Raw genomic sequence first — 22,278 nt, 5'->3', positions numbered from 1 at the left:
ACATCTCTCAATAGAAGAAAAGAGAAGATAGAGAACAGTTGCAATGTTGGGTCCCTCTGGCCACCTTGTGGTGGGACTGGGCTTAGGCCAGGATTAGAGGGAGGAATCCTCACCTCCTGCAGCGTTCTGTGATGGTTTCACAAATGTGGAGTGGGTCTGGCTCTGCTTAGCTTGTCCTGACCACTAAAACTAGAACCCAGGTCATGAACATCTGCCTCTGAAAAGCACTTGGCATTGGGCACAAGCAGGAAGGATAATATCTCAAGGCAGCGCATAGCTCCTTCTGTGCTGCTGCTGCTCCAGCACGGCTGTTTCTTTCTTTCTCCTGAGGTGCTGTGACTGACAGGGATGTGCTGTTGCTGACAACAGCAACCAGTTAGCTGCAGGGACTCTTCTTTAATGAACAGCTTGCCACAGATGCAGCCATCAGTTAGATTGCTAGAGGCCACATATTTGTGTTCAGGGAGAGTAATAAAGTAGGTTTTATTTGACTTGTATAAATCTACTTTAATGGGCTTTCTTGCTACCACTTACTTTCATTACCATTTAAATTAGCTGTCCTAGAGCTGTTAATTGTCTTTGCAGGTGGATATGGTCATATAATGTACTTTCTTTTTTACTGCTCTTTATGTTTTATACTGACACGTGTTCATAAATAATCGTCATATTTTTTGAAGAGTCCAAGACTGTGTGTGAGGAACTGACCAGCTGCTGCTTCACCAACCTGTTCCCATGGTAAACTGATACTTCTACAAGAAGCTCAACTCAGGGTTTCACGCGTTTGTCTTTTGAGTGTTTCGGGGTGTTTTGTTTTGAAGTGTCTGGCAGATGAGGGAGCAGAGGAGGAGGAGGGTGCACAGAGAGAGGGAGGAACCTCTTACCGGATGCTTTGTGTTCAACCTTGTGCTCGTGGCAGTGAGGCAGCAGGCTGGTGAAGTTGGAAGGCAGCTGAATTGTGGCTTCCAGGCAGCTGAGAACAAGTCAGTCAGAAAACCTTCCTGTAGGAAGTAGGAAAAAAAAAATCAAGACCTTTTGTTATTAAATCAACAAGTTACTGCAACAAGATGGCAAACAAATGGCATCTGTGCTACACAGCAGTACTACACAGGCCAGGTGAGAACCTGCACAGTTGCAGCCAAGCACTACTTGAATCCTCACTGAAATCATGGCCACCTGAGAAGTGTGACTGCTGGCTTGCTGGCAAATGGGCAATGGCTCCATGAAGATTACAGCTGCTCTGAGCTGAGCAGCACTGCTCCGAGCTGAGCAGCACTGCTCCACCAGGGTAAGTGACATATAGACTCACCTGAAACATGGGCCTGGCAGACTGGTGGAAAATGTCAGGGAAGAGCAGAGCAGGCACACAGGAGTGCTTGCCTGGGGTTTCAGCAGCAACTGGGGTGATGCTTCCCCTGCTAGGTTACCATGTTCTGAACCCACAGAACATGATCTTCTTTTCTTTTAAACCTTTTGCTTGCAAGAACCTACACTGAACAGTTTAGTTTACTGTGTACAGCCCTACACTGTGTGCTGGGACTTCCTCCTAGGGATACTCCCTGTATAGATGCTCCATGCACCCAAGCTGCAGGCTTATGCATGCTTCTTAGAGTTCTCTAGTCTTCAATGCAGTTGCCTGCATCCTGCCCCTAGGAGCCCACCAGTTTGATGTCCAAGCTGAGCTCCTTACTGGGCCGTGAGAGAGCCCGGATCTCTACAGGATGATTCTGCTATCCCCAGTTGTGTGTCCTGTGGCTTAGCTTCAGGGCCTGATGGCCTGAGTTGCACTGGAATAAAGTTGTTAGGCTCCAAGACCAGCTTGTTCTGCAAGAGCTCTCCATGTCCATGTGCTATTTTAGTGGAAAGCAAGTGTGTTGTTTAGGGTAGGCTTGCAGTGAACAAAGACCAGGATGGTGTTTTGGAAAGGTGGGAGAAAATGAACAAAAGGTGCCATTGGTCTCCCTGGAGACAGCAATATTTTGAGAGGCTACCAGATAATTCCAGAATAGCTGAGGCATGTTCTTACAGTGCCATTAAAAGAACTGCACTTGGAAGAGATCTGTTCTAATATGGGGATGGAATGGGGGGGGAGGGGGCAGTCTGGAGCAAAACCAGGCATTTCTTGCTGATTTTTGGGCAACATTGCTCATGGTTCTGCTCCCCAGCCTCAGAGGCCACACCTTGTATTTTACTTTCCATGCAGGAATGAGTTTAACAAGGAAAGCACTATGGTCTGCCAGGACTGCAGCTATCTGTGTGCAGATAATGTCTTGTTTCCACAGTGGAAACTTACTGGCAGAACAATACCAGCGTTACCGCTGTAGTTACACTGATATGTGATCCTCCTGCAGATACCTGTTCCAGAATAACTATAGCAGTCTATTCGAGGTAAGGGTACTTTATTTTAGGTGACAGAAATGGGTTAATATATACATGCCAAATGAAAATTAACTTTTTTTTGTCCATCCATATTCTTGCATATGATTTCTAACTGAAATAAAATATCTTCAGGGGGATTAATAAAAAGAAATAACTTAGAATAAAGAACTTCTCAAACAAACTGGATAACAGTAGGTTGTATATACTTTGTACACCTCCCTCCAGGGGCAGTTTCTTTGTCTTTAAACAAAAAGAAAATGAAATGTAGCATGGACAGATGATGCGTTTCCTTAAATAAAAACCTTAATGCAAAATTTTGAATCGTTATTATTTCTACAGGAACATCAAGGAGATGAGTTTTACAATTCTGAATTATTATTTGTATTCTCCAAGCTGTTCTTGTTTTGTTTGTGGACAAGCAGTTTGTTGAACCCTTCTGACAGTGCACCATTGTCTTCATCATCGCTGAATGTCACCCAGTGACCGGGGAGTTTCAAGTGTTCTGGACCGTGTGCTGCAGAAACTGCTGACGGCGCCTGGCTGGGAAGATGGCAGGAAGAATCTGTGTCCAGGTCCAAGAGATTGGTACTGTTTGCAAGGGAGCTGCTATCCGAGAGCAGCGGAGGCTGGCCTGCTACAGTAATCAATTCTGTATTGAGTGCCAGCTGTGTGACCGTGTTATTTTCTTGGCTGGCAGAGAGTGTAGGAACTGAGAGGGCAGAGCGTGTGGAGGCAACGTGAAGGACGTCAGAGTCCTGAGGCTGGGGGCAGACAGGATTGTTGTTGTTGGAGTTGAACATTAACTCTCTAAGAAGTGGGTTGTCGCTGCTCTGGAGAACTTGCAGATGAAGAGCTGCAGGAGCTGACTTCTTTCTTCGTGGTGGCACCTTTGGGATGAAGGAAGTGTTCTGGGGAGGGAGTGCATTGGCCTCATCTGTGCTTGGGGAGGGGGGCTGCCTGTCACTGCTCCCCCTGCTCTCCTGAGGCTTCCCAGGTTGTGATGTTCTGGGCTTAGGGACTGGAGTAATCTTGGTCGGACTGAGAATAGCTCCGTCTTCTAGGAAAGGCTCTGGCAAGCCAAAGGGATTCTGTATTGTCTGCTGGCCAAATCGCTCTTCTCTAGATGTGGCCTGAGGGGGTGAAAAGGAGTGGCAAATTAAAAGGAGTGATTAAACAAACACGGTACCTTAAACTCTGAGTCACTTCTAGTGCAAGTTTTACTGATGGCACTGCTGAGAAAAGCTGACAGTACTGAAGAAAAGAAGCAGTACAGAGAGAAGGCTTGACAGTACCATTCGAAACTATGCCTGTTTGGTTCCTCCTCAAGCATTATGCCTTGGACCAGTGTCCAAGTGTGCTATCTGAGGGCAAGAATCCTCCAAGCCCTGTTCACTCTCTGCATGAAAAATACTTGTCTTTCTGAGTGTCTCTTTCTCATGTTAGGATTTAGCTCCAGGCTGAATTAACACAGTTCTGAAGAGTTATTTATTTGTCACATCTCCCTGCATGAGGGCTAAATTAATGGGGCCATCAGCTCACGCCCCTGGCCATGTTCTAGTGCATAAGGTTGAAGGACAATTGGCTTACGCTAACCTAAGAAAAGTATTAATGGCATTGGCACATCTCACTGATAGTAGGAACTGAAGCTAAAAGTCAATTCTCAAAATGCAGTTTAGTTTGTATGTATTTGCTATTTAAAAATATAGAAATGTTAGAAATAGTCAAAGAGAGAGGGCTGGGGTTGCTTCAGATTTCTCATGCTCATTGTATGTACTCAATGTAGCTGAATGAAAACTTTTTAATGCTTTACTACTGTCCCATAATATTAAAGATTATATACAGATTTCTTTAATGCAGTCCAAATATTTGATGGACATATCCTCTGCCATTGCTGTCTGTAGGCTGGTATTAAGTTATCTTTGCATACCTTTTTAATAATAGAAGTAGATTGAATAGAGATTTTCAAGTACGGCACTCCCCTCTGAACTCACTTGGGGATATAGGTGGAAGTCTGACACGAGAGTCAAACTGAAATAGAGAAATTCCTACAAGAGCTTTCATACAACTAACCAAGATAGGAGTGCCTCTCAGTACTTTGTAGCAATGCCCTGTGCGTGGGAGGAAGGATAAACATAAAATAAATAGACTAGTCTTGATTATTGAGTGATGAAGGAAAGGGCACACAGGGCGCTGCCTGTTTTTAATTCTTACGTGATTCTGCTAAGTGGAGATAGCCCAAACTCCATTAGACAGGGGTGAATATCTTTGCAAGAGTCCTAACTTAGCACAGAGTTTGCTGAGGCTCTAAGGAAGAATCTAAAAGGTTACATATTTTTGTCTTGAACTTCAATGGCTGCATTTCAGCTGTTCTAGGAGGTAAAGACTGTATCAGTGTAGAGACCTCACAGAGAGAGAGATTAAGAACCCACAACTACAGGTTTGTATTTTTAAGACCCTGATCTGTTCTGTTGAGTAGAATCCAGAATCCAAAGTGAAACACTGAATCCCATTATCAGGCATGTGAGAAAAGTTGGATGAACAGGACACAGAACAGCGTACAGAGAAAGAAGCTGACACAGTACGGAGCAGAACACTCTGGCTGTGGTTAAAAGTAAGCACTGTGATAAGGAAGAGATGAGTCTTAAAACCTGCACATCAGCTGCCTTTCTCTATTTGGGACTCAAAGCAGAATTTTATCCTGAAAATGTGTACCTCTGCTCTGCCTTATAGTAAAGCAGCTGGGCTTTGCCCTTCAGTTTAATAAAAAGCCAAAGAGTGCCAGTATTGAAAAAGTCAGAAATTTCTGTGCAATTCTGTACCTGGAAGTCTTTCTTCCTGATTTTACTAAAAACAAGCAAACAAAACAAGCAAACAAGCAAAAACATAGCTACAGGTGATGTAAACATGGTTCTGATGCTTCATAATCAACAGAGTAAAAACACAGGGAGGTAAGAAGCAGAGTAGAGGGTGGCTTCCACATAAGACAGACAGTAATTTTTCATGGTCTCCTCCTTAAAACAAAGCTAATGAGGAGAGGAAGCATACTGGAGCCATGACAGTTTCACAGTCAGAGCCTCATTCCTTGACAATGCTCAGACAAACCAGGAGTAACTGCATCTAGGAGAACAGACTCACAAAGAGAAAAGCTGAGTAAAAACCTCAGGTTCCTTTCCTTTCTTGACTGCCTCAAACGTTTTTATGACCACAACGCAGAATACCATTTCAGTGCCTGCTGACTAAGAACCGGGCACTGTTTAAATGTTAGGGCTTCAAAACAACTGCTTAATGGCTCCTCCACACACTCCCTTCTTCCATCCTTCACACCACATAAGGCTACAACTTACATTTTCCATCTTGGCTCCGGCCCTTTGCAGGGGTACTGGCTTCTTCGTAGTTGGAACTTTGGGTGGAGGCCGATGGGGCACAAGTGCTGGTCCTGCCTGTGGGCCCTGAAAGGACAGGGACTTTGTGATGCTGGGAACAGGCTCAGGTTTGGTGAACGTTTGGTTTCGAGTTGGAGCAGGCTTCAGTGCATCTTCCTGTAATCCTGAAAAGCAAAACCAATCAGTGTCTTGGCAGGAAAATACTTCCTTTTACAGTCATGTTTTCCAAAATGTGCATGTCTAACGGGTATATGTAGTGCTGATGCCTAGAATGCAGGTTTTAGAAAAACACAGACCTTTGTGATCCCGTGTCTAGAATTTGTAAATGGCATTTTGTAAGCAGCAGTTAAGGAAAACCTTCCCTGTATGAAATGCTTCATGCCAACACAGCAGTGCTGCGTCACCATTGGCCCAAGCGTGTTAAACACTGCTGGGGTGCAGAAGTACTGGGCTCATGTCCTGAGCCTCCTTTTGATCCAGTTCCCTGATTTGGATAAACAAGGTGACAACACTGAGTGCCTCCCCTCTAAGCAAAGAACTGTAAATGCTTACTAGGGTAGAGCACAAGCTATTGAAAGCAATGCTGACTACACTGGTCTCTTTACCCAAGCTGATGAAATAGGAATTTCAAAATTAATGGGGAATATACCTGATTTCAAAGGTAAATGTACAGCAGTCTCCGAGAGACAACCATCAAAATGCCTTTATGATATTTCTAATTAAAATGGATTTTTCAGACTGCACTGTGTTTATAAACAAAACAAAAGGGGTTGTTGTTCTCCTAAACTGAGCACCTTGCAGACTCAGGTAGTGCTCTCCAATCATCATGCATTCTTTCTTCTTTATACAGCATCAGCAAAGAAAAAGGTTCCTTGAAACTCCAGAGAGCATATTCACACGGCCTACATATCCTGTTCTGATTTGCCCTTGTGAAAACCTCTCATCTCCATGGCCTCAACACAGAGCCTATACAGAGTAGCCTTTCAGCACAGATATTCCAGCTAAAGGTAGCACAGACTTCTATGCAGGCAGCAACTATATTTGTTATCCAAATGCAAATAAAATCCAGGTTATTTCTCCCACTGCAGTATTTGCAGTATAGCTCTGTTTGGAATAGTGAAAATCACTATGTGAAGCAGCAAATACAACTCTGAGGTAACGCAAGCAGTTGATTCCAGCTTTCTTTTAATTTTTCAGGCTAAATCTGGACATAAATAATCCAGATGCTCATAGTAACAGGTTCTGCAACAAAATACACAACTTGAGTTACCTTGGAAAAAACAAGGCCAGCATTATCAAAACTGACAGATAACACTAAGCAAAATCCTGCAAGAATGTGCACACCCATGTTCAGCAGAGCCTCTGAATAGAAATAAATGCACCTGGGCTGTGACAGCAGAAGGATAAATACACCTGCAGAATTCTGTATTAAAAGATTTTTAGAAAGCCCATGAGACAGCTGGGCTTACCTCCTTTAGCTTCCATCAGACATCTGATAGCTTCTTCCGCTTCCTCAGCAGTGGTGGTTTTGATTTGCTTGACGTTGTAAGGTTTACTTATTCCAGTCCGAACTTTAGGCTTCAATAAAAAAAAAATACAAAACTGAGTAATGCTGAGAGAATCATTTTTTTTCTTGTTTACTTGTAATCTTATGGCTAAGGTCACACACCTGTAAAGATCTGGTTTTGCCAGTGGCTGTTCAGAAATCTATAAATTCTACACAGAAATGGTGGAGAGTCTTTTGGCAAGCATTGAGCCTTTGATATCAGCTGAGGAGACAGGCAGACAGCTAACTGCCACAGCTGGTCCCTTAGCCATCCCTTGTTCAATGCCTTATGGTTTCCATCTAATAAGACAGGAGCGGGGAGGTGTTTCCACATTCGGGTATTGATTTCCCTGTTGATAGGGTGACAGCCTTGCTGGCACCAGCCAAGACATTTCCTGTATGCTGAGCTCTAGGATATCCCATCGAAACCAGGTAAGAAGAGAATTAAAGCACCTTATTGTGGTGCTCAAAATTCAAGCTAGCATTCGTCAAAGAACATCACAGAAAATAAAGAGGCAGTGCCCTGGATGTGCACCATTCTCTCTCCTCACTCTTCAGCCTCTCATTCTTGACAATTTAATACTGTTTTTCTGGGGTCCAGCTGGTCCTATGGTCTAGTATTACAGCACCCCACACTCATCTAAGCATTTCCAGCTCAGGCAGGTGATGGACTTCCTTCCTTATATGACAAGAGCGTTACATACTTGATGCTCAATGTCTGCATGGATGGGGGAGATGAGGATGATGCCACGTCGCCGCACTGAGAGGCAGGACTCACCGGCTGCTGAGGGGCTCCAGGCAGCAGCTTTGCCATGGCCAGGATGGAGCAGGTGGAGTGGCTTCCTGAAGAGAGGGAACCATCTGAAGAGGACTTCTTGCCCGATGGTCCAACTGAAAGAGGAATAAAAACGGCTTGTTGCATTCAGTAACCTGCAATGGCAGGTTACTCTCTTTGAAACGTTTTTGTGAGAAATGAAAAAACACACTGTCACTCTCCCTGCTCCTCCAGGTGATGGGCATATTATGCAAGACCTTCCTGAGTGGCATCAGAGACTGTGAATCCTTCTGCCTGGGTGCCAAGAGGAGCACACTTTGATCTAGGATGACTAAATGGGCTGAAGCTGTCACCGCTTTAAGTCTAAGATGGAAAAATCTGTACGCAAATGAAATCTTGAGCTGTTTCAGGAAGGATTTTCCTAGTTAGTTTTGCTTTCGTTTAACAATTAAGTTAGCTGAGCATTAGCACTACCTTCCAGGCATAGAAGTACTAATGCCAGCATTGTCACTTCTGTACAACAGACTCAGAAATGAATGGGAATAATGCTGAAGAACTCGTCTTCCAGCAACGAGTCTGACAGAACCTTTGAATTAAGACTGGAAAAATACATAAAGAGAGGACCTGAGGGCTGCAAAAACCAATATAGTGTATAGCTTGTGTCACACAGAAGGCCCAGATGATTATCTGGATTTAGCAATCAGCATTCTTCCAGAAGCAGCCATAGGAACATGAGCAATGCAGTATTGATGACCTCTTGGGTGAGTAGAGCTCAGGTAAACAGCACCTTTGTGCTTCACTGAACACAAAAGTGAACAAGAGCTACTCGCAAAGTAAAGCAGAAAAGGACTAATAGTACAGAACAAGCATTTTGTCAAAGCTTTTAAGAAGATTACAGTTAAGTCAGACCCAAGGAAACTGTAAGAAAACACCCAGCAACTTTCTAAGCCAGCAGGCACAAATAATAGTATTTATTGTGACAAAGTGGTAGGTCAACTCATCGAACTGAGTGATGAGTTATTTCTGTCATTCCGTACTCACTAAAGCATGGAGCCTTTCTTTAAGGAATATCTGTCACCCTAAAAACAGACTTCCCCAACAGCTAGCTGTGGCCGTAGGCAGACTAAAACAGGCTGGGAAGCAAACAGAGCAGCAGCTTGACGTTTCAGAACAATGTCACTTTCTTAGTCACCCAGAAATGGCAGGCAACTGTTCAGCTGAGGCCAACATGACGTAAAAGAAAGTTAAACTCACCAGGAGGAGGAGGCCTCTGGGGGGGCTGGAGTGGCCGAGGCCTGTTAGGAACGGACAGAGACCTGCTTGGAGATCGGCGGTGACGCTCCCCGCTTGCCTCCAGCTCCTGCTTCAAATCAACCAGGTCTGTATCATCTAGGGAAATTTTAGAAAGGATCCATGTCAGACACTTGCTGGAGAGCATGCAGCAAATCTGGGCCATCTGTAGAGAGGCAATGACGAATGGCAATCCCGAGCCAGGTATCTCAGCAACAGCACACGGCTTCTTTCATCCTGTTTGCTCCCCTGGAATAGCTCCCTGCTCCCACCTGAGAAACATCTACTCTACCTTATGTCAAATGTTTCCCTCTCTCCTTTTCCAGCATTTCTTAACTGTTCCTGCTGACATACAGACTGCCTGCATCCAATTTCTGGGTTATCGCTCACCTCACTACATTGAGAGCTTTTCACAGGCAGACTTCAGTGACCTGGTATCATTCAAACTGAGGCACAGCAGCCATGGGGAAAGTGAGTCACAATCAGTTCCTTACTCTTCCCTCCTGAAGGCTGCAATTCCCTCTGAAGATTAAGCAACCTTCCTTGCTCAGAACTGTTTTCGTGCCAGATAAAGATCTATCTGAATCACTCTCTCATCACATCTCTCTGCTTTCCAGCAATATTTCACTACAGGTACACCTGCCTCAATGTGATAGCCCTAGGATGCACCTGAAATGACCGTGCTATTGCACTTTCACTCCATCTTAGCCTCTCTGACAGCTGGAGAGGAGTAGAGATGGCTTCCAGTTCCCAACTGGCCGCACTGAGGGCTTTCACCTCAGTTCTCTCACCTCCTTCCCCCACCCAGCCTTGCAGCAACAGCCTCTAGGGCTCCAGAACCCACTGGGTTTAGTTTTGTCCCCATGGTTTGGAAAGGAGGGGAAGGAACTGAGAAGCAGCAGTCTCCCTGCTTTAGGCATTCTTAGATGAATTCCTGTTTTTCAGAAAGTTGTACTCTCCAGGGCGCGCTGAGCTGCCTCATACTTTCCTGCTCCCACTCAGCACCAGATGGCAGCTGCAGAGACACAGCCTGTGATCTGCCCAGCCTACCCCCCCCCCCCCTTCCTTCCGCATTTTCTCTAAGCAACAGATACGGCCTCATCAGTATGATCCGAGGTGCCATGCAGGTGCCTAAAGGCACAGCTGGAAATTCTGGCAGTAATGCTGAGCACAAGACAAAAATTGGCCACTTCCGCTCTTTCCCTCCTGCTTAAAAGACTGCTGGGTTTTGGCAATGCCTCTCAGGAACATCTGATCTCAGAAACACTCATGCACACTAGTGTGCTCCTGTCCTTGGTTTCTGTCTGCATCCAGCACCAGACCTACAGTCACCACACCTTTGATAGGAGGCACTCAGGCAGAACTGAAAGCTTAGGGAGGCATCTGGAATCGCAGAGACTTTCAAGATGGACTGAATACATCATATTTTGACTTCACAAGATCATGACAACACCTCAAACTCCTTCAAACTATACTTTGTAGCCTCTTACATACATACTCCTTGATATATTTTTGTGTGTGTGCAGAAGAGCTAGTGCAGGTGAAAAGAATGCCTGCAATTCTCTGTGGTGTAATGAATCATCATATAGTAGGCCAGAGGCGTTCAGAGGGCAAGCCATCTCATAGAACAAAGTGATAGTTTTCACTGTATTTAATAATGACAGATTACTTGTTGTCTCAGGGCTAAGCTTCTGGGTCTGTCTACACACTGCACAAAGCATACAGCTTAAGGTGGGTCAGAATGCTGTATATCACTGTGATTGTTTGGAATGTCTGCCTGTGTAAACTTAAGAATTTCATTTAATCTTTATGAACTCTGCTTCTGACTCAGCCTTTAAAGGCATTAGAATTTTCACTTTTATGTCAGAAGATTCTCTTCTGTGAGAGCGCAGAAAGAGCTTCTGAATCACCTGCTGATGGCAATGAAGTGCTCAAGATGCAACCCACCCTGCCTCAGCTTGGCCACTGAGGCCTGTCCTGATCACATGCCAATGTAATAAGGCTGCCAGTGTGGCTAGCTCTTGCTGCAGTTTGTAGAGGTATTCTCTTCATAGCAACAGCTTTACTTTACAGAATAATTTCTTAATAGTGCATAAACAAGCCAGGTAACCAGAAAAACAGAGAGGCGTATTTGCAAAGCTCTGAAAGAATGAATATACCTGTTGTACGAACCTCAGCTTCTCCAGAAATAAATAGAATAGAAGCAAAGGAGAAATCTTAACCTTCTTTTGAAGTCAGCTATTTGAACACAACTTCCTGAACAGCCCGGCTTACTCCAGTCTGTGCTGCCACAGCTATTGCTCAGTGGACAGAACACAGCTCATGACCAAATCAACAGCAGTCCTTGGATTTGACTTTGCTCTGGCCCTTACTAATAAGGAAATCAAGTACAGATGATTTTGTATTTTATGCCCTGATGCTGTGCAATATCAAATGAATAAAAAGAAACAATTTATTATGACTCTAAAGGGAAGCTGGCATTTCTCAGCACTACTGCCTTGCCCTGGGCTGGAATGAAGTAAGATCTAAGCTTTATTATTTGCAAGGCTGTGTTGCCTTGGTTACAATCACAAGCTCAATAGTTGTTGAGCACTACGTGAACATGTATCAAAAAGATAATCATCATCTTCGAATGACCTACAATCAAATATAAATGATCAGGGAAACACAGACAAAAAGAGAATAAACAGCAAGTGTTCAGGTCTTACTTAAGGAACATACATAATTTACCTTTATACAGTCGTGGGTTTTGTCCAGATTTGGTTGAAAGTGCTGTGGGTGAAAGGTGTCCAGAACCATCAGGCAAATATTCCGCTGTGTCTGCTTCCAGGTGTTGACACAAAGCATCATCTAAATACTCATCTTCATCCTCCACTATATCACCTGAATTAAAATGTTATATAACACAGACTTGATGAGAAAGTGCATAACTTAATTGAACATACACAACGGGCAGGCTTCTTTTGTAATCAATGGTTCATTACAGTTTGTTTCTATCCAGACAACTGTACCACACACTGGATATGCTAACATATGCTGTTAACACTACACTGATAGGCCAATCTTTGCAATAGTTCTCTGCCCAGGTGTAGTGCTGGGTCACAGTTTTACTTACAATCCTCTTTTTAAGCGGTGTGGCTTCATTGCAAGTTAAAATACCAGCGACACTCTCTGTGCTTTGTGCAATCAAAGCCAGCAAAACAACTTCTCACAACTTAGCTTAGAAACCTGCTACTCACCTTCTGAGTCATAATCCAAACTTGAGAAGTCAAAATTTTCTTCCAAAAGACAGGAATTTGCAGTGGGGGACATGGGGACAATGCTGTCCCGTTTCCGAGCAATTTCCTCCTGAAGTCCCTTCAGCCAGTCCTTAGTTTTGGGACGGATCTTCACTGTTCTGCCTCTGACCTAACACAAAAAATTATTTCCCCTTCGCCAAACAAGGACACAAAACAAAAATGCCTGAGCAAGATAAGTGTTGCCATTTGTTTGTAAGCAATATAACTGAAGCTTCATCTTAGAAGATAAACAAAAGGGAAGCACACTTTGTACACTCATAACAACTTTTCAGACTGTAATTATATTCTTGAAAGAAAATAAGCTTCAAAGCTCATTAGGAGTTGCTGCTGCATTTGGGGGTTACTTGAGAAAGAAGCGAAGTATCAGCTATCATCAAAATGATACCGTGATATTCATAATGGAGTGGGAGGGTTCCTTTTTTTAGTCAGTAGCTTTAAAACACATAGAACCTTGTTACCTGCTGCCATCTGTAAGGAGGCTCTGCTCAGAAAATCCCAGATACGAGAGTTAATGTACTGACTGATTAATAGTTGATACAAAAATTAAGACGGCAGCTGACTGTATGCATTACTCCATGACATCTAGGGTAACAGGTATCCAAAATAGTGGCTTTGGCAGCACTATTAGCTTGGAAAGTTCCTGTCTCTAGTTCCTAGCCCCTTCACATGTGCACATACAACAGCATTTGATTCTGTGCCATAAATTAGATCAATGGAATGAGCCAAATTAAAAGATAAAACTCCAAATATGACAGAACAACAACAGTTAAAGCCACTGCTTCAGTGTTTAGTTTACACTGCAGCCCCACAGTTAGCATAAATGGTGGGGTTGATAAATTGTAGCGTGTATGTGTGGGAAGGAAGAACAAGGGACTAGAATATAAACTACTTACAGCTAATGCTGCACTTGCCATAGAGGGCAATTAATCATGTTGCTCTAGCTTGGGAAAAGGAGTTTAGAGGGTATACTTAAGGGAAACAAAAATCTCCAAACAACAATCTTTAGCATGTTCTGGCAACAGCATAGAGACACAGTCTCTAGAGCTTCGAGTGCCAAAGCAATGGCCAAGTCCACATATTCTGCAGTGGCATCGCAAAGCCAGTCCCTAAGCACTGCTTAGGAACTCCAAGACAAGCTACTTTCTGCCCTCCTGAAACTGAAATACTGCATTAACATTAAGAAGTTCAGCAGCTGTGAAAGCCAAGGACTTTGTGAGCATGAAGCTTCTTTGAAAAAGGTTAGTTAAATTTCTAACTAGATTAAGTATCTCATTCTAAGCAACCACTTTTGAGAAATCTGGTATGAGATTATTATAATAAAGTATGAGATGGTCTTACTTTGATACCATCTATATCCATAACGCGAAGTGCTGACTTGCTGTCTGCAAATGTTACCAGCATTTGGCCTCCGCTGATCCTAATGAAAAAAGACAGAGAAGAAAAAACAGTGTGCTTCACTTCACCAGTGAGTAAAAAAGCCTTAAATGCAACGATGGTCACTTTGTAGAGCCATTTATTTGGTTTCAGCTTTATTTTACTCATAACTACATTTTGGGGAGAAGCAAGTGGTCTACGAATCCCAGCTGAGCTCCTCCCCTTCCCCTCTCCTCCTCTGTGTGACCCCAGTGACATGCCTGTTACTGGATCATCCCTGAAGAAGCAGTGTAAACATCTTGGCAGCTGTTGGAAGGATATCCAGTCCAATAACTACACTCCCTTACTACTTTCCTTGGCGTATTCCTCCTCAACCTCAGAGGACACATGATGTCCCAAAGATTTGTACATCATCAAGCTGTCCGGTGAGTGTGAAAGAGTGCAGGAAGAGAGCGCATCTCCTTAGGGGAAGTGAAGCATGGCCAGAGGAACAGCCATCAGAAGCAGTGCACCTAAACAAAGCCTAGATTATTTCTTTAGCAGGTTGACAAGAAGGAAATGATATCCAAAATATATATATTTCATTTCTAATGAAGAATTAAACATAGTGGGATTTCATGTTCTGCTTTCTAATACAAAATGAATTCTGTCCGGATATAAAGGGAATTGCTAGTCTGTGTTCTTTAACAGACGACACACCACTTGAGATCCCAAATTTACCTGACCAGAACAACAGTGCCATAATCCTCAAACATCTGCATAAGCTCTGTACGCAGGTCCTCAGGAAAATCATTTTTCTCTTCTGGCACTGGTGATAGTAGATTTACCACTACTGTGGCATCCAGTGGTCCCTGGAAAGATGACACTTCCTGGAAAACACTCTCACGAGCGCCTTCATTGACTTCCTGGACTTCCACTTCTACAATAGCTAACACAGGCCTACAAGAAATAAAGGAGAAATGCCTATTTGAAATTAAAATTCCCAATAGGAAGCACTTATATAAAATTAAAAACAATTCTACACATCTACAGTCATTTTGAAGTCCACAGTATCAAAGTTCATTACAAATATTTAGGTAATCACTTCCTTCTTAGGCAAACCAGGCTTACTGTGAATGCTCTACGCAGAAAGAGAAGCAGAACAAATTACTTAAGGTCTCACTGTAAGAAAGCACTGCGGTGCTGGAAATTTGGAGTCTGGTGGATTGCTTCATTTTTCCTATAGTGGAAAATCATGCCCTGAGCAGTGTTAATTGTATTTATCAGTTCTTCATTAACTGAGTGTAACAGCGAGGACACACCACAGACAAATTCAAATAACAATTGTGTGTAGCAGTTCTAGTCTAAGATTACCAGGATTTGCTCCTTTTTAACTAGCTGTCATCCAGAGCCCCCACAGAACAGGAAGGCAATCTATTCTGCTAGGCATGGCCACACGAAGATGCCTATCTTTCAAAAATTAAGGACAAAGTACTCTAAGAGCTCAGTGTGGCAACAAACAGAACAGAATAGCTCAGTTTGAGGGGACCTTCAGTGAACATCTAGTCTTAGTGCCTGACCACTTCAGAGCTAACCAAAAGTTAAAGCATATTATGAAGGGCACTGTCTAAATGCCTTGAGCACTGACAGGCCTGGGCATCAACCACCTCCCTAGGAAGCCCATTCCAGTGTTTCACCATCCTCATGGTAAAAGAACGTTTCCTAACATCCAGCCTGAGCCTCCCATGGTGCAGCATTGTGCCACTCCATCACGACCAGGGAACAGAGGTCAGCACCCCTCTCTGCATTTTGCCTACTCGGGGAGCTACAGAGAGCAAAGAGTTCACTTCTTGGCTGCCTCTTCTCCAGACTGGACAGCCCAGGTGTTTGTTCTCAGTCTCTCCTCACAGCACATGCCTTTCTGCCCTGTCACCATCTTTGTTACCCTCCTTTGGATGCTTACAAGGGCCTTAACATCCTTTGCATTTTGACACATTGACATGTGTTTGCTACACAGCAATACAATTAGTCAACACTACAAACTTGCTTTTTCAGCGGTTTCTTGCATATTACCTCTCTGCGCGTTAGATCTAAACACAACTGGGAAAGATGTCTGAAAGAGTAAAGCTTGTCTCATCTCCATGGATGCCATCTACATTCTCAGAATTCCACCCGCATATACACACAGAGTAGTAACTGGAAAGGCTGCTCCTAACTGTTTCAGAATTGCTATTTCCTACTTGCAAGAGAATATGCATTACCAGAATGTATGAATACGAGAGCCAAGCTAAAAAGGAAAAAGAGAAGAAAAAAATGCAGAGGAAATGTTAGCTATTTCTATTAGCACTGTGAATCGTTATGCATTACCATATGTCACAATGATACAGCCAAGCCTTTTTTCTAGCACAAACCTTGGGAAAGCAAAGCTGCTGACTGTAATTTTTTTTTTTTTTTTATACAGTTGAATCTGCTGAAGTAGAAAACCAATGTACAAGAGCCATGTTTCACAGATTGCATCCTCAGGGTTCTGTAAAATGAATGCTGCAGTTCCACCACTTTGTGGAACACAGCAATGTCAAAACCCTGATACAGAGAAGCTGATTGCATGAGGTATGTTCTTTCACTGCTGGAGGGATACAGTACAATCCTCACATGTGAGAGCACCATGAGGAGCACAGAGACAGCTGCTGTGGATCACTGAGCACTGCAGTGAGGAGCAATATTGTGCTGCTTCCAGAGGGCATGAATGGGTGTGACAAAGATATTATGAGTACAAGGGCACTTCCAAGGTGTATTTATTACAGAATTTGTTTCAGAGAAGTGAAGTAGTGACAAGTTCAAGGAAGAAAGGTCATTTATATCCTCAAAGAGAAATTAATGATACAGAATCGTAGAATCCTTAGAGTTGGAAGGGCCTTTAAAGGTCATCTAGTCCAGCTCCCTTGCAGGGAACAGGGACAGCCAGAGGCACTGCTCTTTGTTTTCACCTCCATCTCCAATATCCATTTCTAAGGGCAGCCCAAAAGTTTAACACTTTTTCTTTGAAGAGGTCACACCTGACGCTATAGACACGGCTTACGCCTCTCCAGGCCACACCATTCCACACAGGACCAGTGATACTTTCCACCATGGTAAACATCCCACCATGAGGAGAAAAGAAAATAACAAACCACTTAACAAAGCCAAAAAAAGAACAACAAAAGCCCCTCCAGATTAGGGAACAGAAATTAAGCGTCTAGTGTCTGCTACAATCAGACTCAATCCTATGCTCCGAAGGTACCATTCAGTATGACACATTCTAGTCTTGTAGAACTACTGATTTTTTGCTTAGGACTTTACCTGTGGTCAGATGCTTGTAGCTCAGCTCTCCCGTAGTACATCAAGGCTCCAGGGGTCCAGGTGTGTCTGACTTTAGTTTCTGCACTCAGATCACTGTCTAGAAGATTAATCTCTCCAGCTGTGCAACACAAAAGATCATTTGAAACTCACTTACAGCTGTTTTTACTAACAGTGTCAAGAGAGTTTATTAGGATGTACTTCACAGACCCTAACAGTGAGATGTGTTATGTTGTTATCAGCAAAACAACAATCTGAATGTCACTCAATCAATCACCTGCACAATCTGTGTTGATCAAGGGTCATATTAGTATTTTTCTCTCTACACCCCCTCTGAGCATGGAAAGATATAGTATTTGTGAAATGCACTGCATACCTGAACAGTACACACAGAATGAAGAGAAAGGAGAAAGCAACCTCCAAATACTTATGTTATAATGCATTGAGGCGACAGAAAGCGCTCCAGACACTATGCTAGGGTAGGGGTATTACATCACTGTCAGTAACAGTAAAGTTGTTAGGTCACTTTTTGGGCTAATGGATAACTATTTCTTGCCTGCAGAGGTGGAAATGAGTTAAGATGGGATATTGCATTTCTCCCTAATTATTAACACTGGGGCTGCACTTTCTTCTTAGAAAGCAAATCTATCCTAGATCTGTGGGGGAAAAAAAAAAAAAAGAAGGAAAAAAAAAAGCAAGGGAACAGAATTAGATTTGAGAGGCAGAAGAGGAGCTTCGCCACCAGTAGAAAAGGAAAGGAGCTATGGGAGCTATGGAGACAGACTGATTAGAAAAACTTTGCCAGGCTGAGAAGTTGCATGAACACATACCCAAAATACCCAAATGAGCTAGCCCACGTGCAGGGGTCTACCTACAAGCTGTAATGCAAGGAACCACTTGGCGTGGAACTACATGATGTAGACTCTTACAGACCTGCAACATGGAGTACACACAGAACATGGGATCTATTGGCTCAAGTCTTCCCAGGCATTAGTCTTACCATGCAAAATAAAGAACATGCTTTGAAAATGCTGAAGGGTTTTTTTTTCCTTCTGAAACGAAGAACAGTCAGCCCAAGAGGGATGCTCACTGTTCTAACTCCATTACTGTGTCTCCTACAGTTTTCCTTTCCCAGATTACATCTCTATAAATGGTTTAAGCTCTTCATTTTACTTTTTCTTTCCCTAAGTAATTGTGAATAAATCTGTATCACATTGACATGTATTCTCTGTTTGCTGTAGATTTGCTTTGTAATTTTTACACTTAGAAGTACTCATGGTATGAGTTGGATTCCAAGCAGAAGTTCCCTGGCATGCGAAAAACGACATCTGCAGGCACAAACCAAATTATTTCTCCAGTGATTACGTTTTTAATGTGAAGTCGTGCAGATTTTATAAACATCTGAACACAGATATGCCTGCAGACTGAGAGAACAGTTATAAAAATTGTCGCTGGAAACACAAAGAAATACTTTTTCATTTTGCTACTGTATTCCCTGAAAAATAAATCAGAATTCTATATGGATATCTGCTGTACTGGCCACACCTGATCTTCAAGTATTTTATAAGTACTGATTAATGAAATCTCCCCCCAGATTCAAGAAACTGGCAGAAACATTCCTAGGAGTTACTAAGGCACAAGAAGATACGAAAAAGTGCTTACACAACTACTGAGGATGAGACAAACAACAAATCTATCCTTTATCAACATGGGAACTTTATGTGGAGTAATGATTCTGCTGAAAAGCAAGAGAATAACTTCTAGATTATCACAGGTGGGTTGTTGTCAGTTCCTCAGCTAGCTCCTAGCACATTTTCAGTCTGTAGCATGAAGCCTTTGTTCACCCACTCAAGAATTAAGGGCTGTCTCTGCGAGTTATTCCAGTGAAGCTGAAATACATCTGCTTTTAGCAAAGACACTGCGATTTGAGTATGCCTAAGTGACACATCCAGCTCTTGCAGCCCGAAATTCCCAAACTCACTCTCCTTACGTGGGTTCTGGATCAGAGTGAAATTCAAAATTTTCAAATTACGAAAGAGAAAAAAGCCTACGCACCTGTTTTTTCAAAAGGCAATTTCTTTCTCCACCAAAGAACTCGGTCAGTCCAAGCCGGGGTTCTGCATTTGTCACTTGTATCGTAAGCCTCTGACCCAACGTCATATTTATATGTTGGTCCAAAATTAATAGTCCCTTCATGGAAGTCTTTAAAAATCTACGGAAAGAAGTACCATCTCCTTGAATGAGTTACAGATGAGGTAGGTGCTATTGTGCTCTACCAACTTTTTTGTGAATGAACAACATCCTGATTTTTAAACAGAAGACTACATTCACGTACTATAAATGTCTGAGAATGCAATGTTTCCCTCTCTCAAAGCATTAGACCAAGGCAATATGCTGGCATTCAAGAAAACAACTTTAGAGCATAAACAAATAAGACACACTGCCTTACTTTTCCACTGGATTTTTGCTGTTGTAATTGATCAAATTCCAGGAGTGTTTTCCAATCTTGACGTTTGAGAAAATAAAAGACTTCCTCATATGTTAGGTCAATGCGATAGTTAAAATCACCACACCAGAAGACATAGTCATGAGAGAACACGTTCCGTCCCTAGTTTAGAGAATACAGTTAGCATTAAATCACATTTAGGAAAAGAACTTCTAAGTGCACTGAAATACGCAATGGAGTCTCTCAATTACTAAATACCAGATCACATACTTCCCATATCCTACGTATTAAAATCCATTTCAAAAAGGACTACTTCCATCACTGGCTTTTGTGTCCCACTGAGCTGAATTTTGTAAACAAGAATATCAGATTTTCTCTGTTTTCTGAAGGTATGCCTAAGCTGGGACCCCAGCTTTAAATTCACAATTTGGCTGAATGTAAGAATATAAAAGGAAATTGGTTTGTTTTCCCAATACATTTCACAAATGTACATTTACTCATTCTAAGTAATGTACAAGACGTACCACACTACCAAGACACATTCACAGCAACAAAGGTCTTGATTAAGAACAAGCTCCAAATTTGATCCTAGGTGCACACTGCCATAGTTTTGTAAACGTACTGAAATAAAATATCACTAGAAATCCACTCCAGTCCTACATTTAATATCCTATATTGTATCCAGTCATTTTCTTTTAGTCAAGCTATAAACCACGAAAACCCTCTAAACACCTCCAAAACAGCTGTAGCTGGCATAGCACTAGAGGGCACTCTTTATATGTATTTTACACCCAAGGTACATTCAGTTACTTCAAGTGTAGAGGACATAAAATAGCTAATGAGATATTACAAAGAAAAACTACCACAAGCACAACTTTATGGCCATACAGAACAGATATCCTATGCAGGATTTCCAAACTGTCAGTATTATTTCTTACATAAAACACAACTAATTAATATGCTGCATGTGCCAAGCCTCTAAGCCTTGCAAACCATAGGGAGTTAAAATTTTATGCTTTGCAACGTAAATGCCATTGCCTGCTGACTAAACAGAATACACAGACTGATCCATTCCCTCTCTGGTTTAGGACCTCTCCCAAGAGGTCTGAGGAAACACTGTAGAAATTTAAGGAACCAACATTAAGGGAAGCAAAGAGGCGCTACTACCATATCTCATGGGTTACTTGTTGGCCTAAGAAGATGTGTGTGAAATAAAACACTACGGTGATTGATTTTACATCCTTCAGGGGAAAAATTATTTCATATGGACAAATAAATAGTGCCTACTTGCCACATTCGGAGAAAAAACAGCAGTTCCTCAACAGTGATACATTCAAGAGGACACAATGAGGGGAACAGAATGTACCTTATCAGACACCAAGAACTGATACATCGTACCCAAGCAGGAGCAGATAAGGCACTGATGTGCTGAGCAGCAAGGACAGTCTTTGAGGAATCCCTGCTAGCTAGTGCCCGCAAGAGCTGCACTCTCTGAGCGCAACACCAGTCACCTAGACATCATCTCTGAGGTCTCACAGATTCGTCAGTTAAGTTGCACTATATTGAAAGATCAGCCTGAAAACTGCTCAAAGGCCAGGACTTTTTGAGCACTGCAACCACTGCATTTTTGAAAAGCGGAGAACTTCTGTAAAGCAAGTGCTATATTAGGTGCCAAAGAATGTAAAGAGTGACAAGGTAAAGACAGTCTTTACCCTCCCACATTTTCAGCGCGTGTACAGCTATTCTTACCATTGGGAAGCTGAGTTTCTGTGTGATTTCTTTATAGTCTTCATTCCTCTCCTTCACCTGAGTCTGCCCAGCAGTTAAGTGACTGCATATAAAGCAGAAACTGGTACTATAGAACTGGAAACGGATGCTCACTGCCCCTTTATTTCCAGTCTTTCCTCCCATTCCTGTCTTCACAGTGTCTATTGCCACATCCCTGCATGGAAATAAATAAATAAATAAATAAATAAAGGGCTGCAGGGACTAGCATTCAATTAACTTTGCAACATAAAGGACAAATCTGTTTACAGTGCTGTGCCTCCTTTCCTCTGCAAACTGAGGCCTGAACAGCAAGTCTGCTCCCATTAGGCACATCTTTCTCATTGTGGCCCTTCTTGATGATGTTCACGTACTTATGTTTCAAATGAAGTATTGTAAATCACTATAGAAGTAAAACTACTTGAAATTACTTTTTCTCTCTCTTCTTGCCCTTGCAAGCAATATAGCAAGAGGTTATTTCTGAAATAGTGGGAACTTCTGCAGGATGTACATTTCAAGTTTACCTCTCTCATGATCCTAGAGACATTAACTAAATTACCATTACATTCCCTTCTATACTTTTGACCACATGAGAATCTACTTTTCAGACAGCTAACAAATTCAATTGGTGTTACCATACATTGAGAAACCTTACTTTACAGTCAGTGCCACATTTTTCAGTCCATTAAAAAGCAACAGGCCATAAACCA

General features: G+C 42.6%; 1 protein-coding gene across 3 annotated transcripts in view; it reads right to left on the bottom strand.

The window, feature by feature from the left end:
- Window positions 1-2,379: 2,379 nt before the first annotated feature.
- The window catches only part of SYNJ2 (synaptojanin 2), a 63,801-nt gene continuing 43,902 nt past the window's right edge, over window positions 2,380-22,278 (bottom strand). For all 3 annotated transcript variants that reach the window (XM_003640916.6, XM_015284215.2, XM_046939718.1), the window contains 13 exons: window positions 21,554-21,746; window positions 19,808-19,966; window positions 19,414-19,570; window positions 17,362-17,479; window positions 14,764-14,982; window positions 14,008-14,086; window positions 12,610-12,778; window positions 12,101-12,253; window positions 9,335-9,469; window positions 8,084-8,196; window positions 7,229-7,337; window positions 5,721-5,923; window positions 2,380-3,506 (listed from right to left, as the gene is read on the bottom strand). In XM_003640916.6, the coding sequence (XP_003640964.2) occupies window positions 2,736-3,506; window positions 5,721-5,923; window positions 7,229-7,337; window positions 8,084-8,196; window positions 9,335-9,469; window positions 12,101-12,253; window positions 12,610-12,778; window positions 14,008-14,086; window positions 14,764-14,982; window positions 17,362-17,479; window positions 19,414-19,570; window positions 19,808-19,966; window positions 21,554-21,746 (2,578 nt within the window). In that variant the 3' untranslated portion in view covers window positions 2,380-2,735. The remainder of the gene's footprint in view (window positions 3,507-5,720; window positions 5,924-7,228; window positions 7,338-8,083; window positions 8,197-9,334; window positions 9,470-12,100; window positions 12,254-12,609; window positions 12,779-14,007; window positions 14,087-14,763; window positions 14,983-17,361; window positions 17,480-19,413; window positions 19,571-19,807; window positions 19,967-21,553; window positions 21,747-22,278) is intronic.

Source organism: Gallus gallus, chromosome 3, assembly GCF_016699485.2.
Source record: "Gallus gallus isolate bGalGal1 chromosome 3, bGalGal1.mat.broiler.GRCg7b, whole genome shotgun sequence".
NCBI lineage: Eukaryota > Metazoa > Chordata > Aves > Galliformes > Phasianidae > Gallus > Gallus gallus.
The sequence above is the reverse complement of the archived record's forward strand: the minus strand, read 5'-3'. Positions and strand labels throughout refer to the sequence as shown.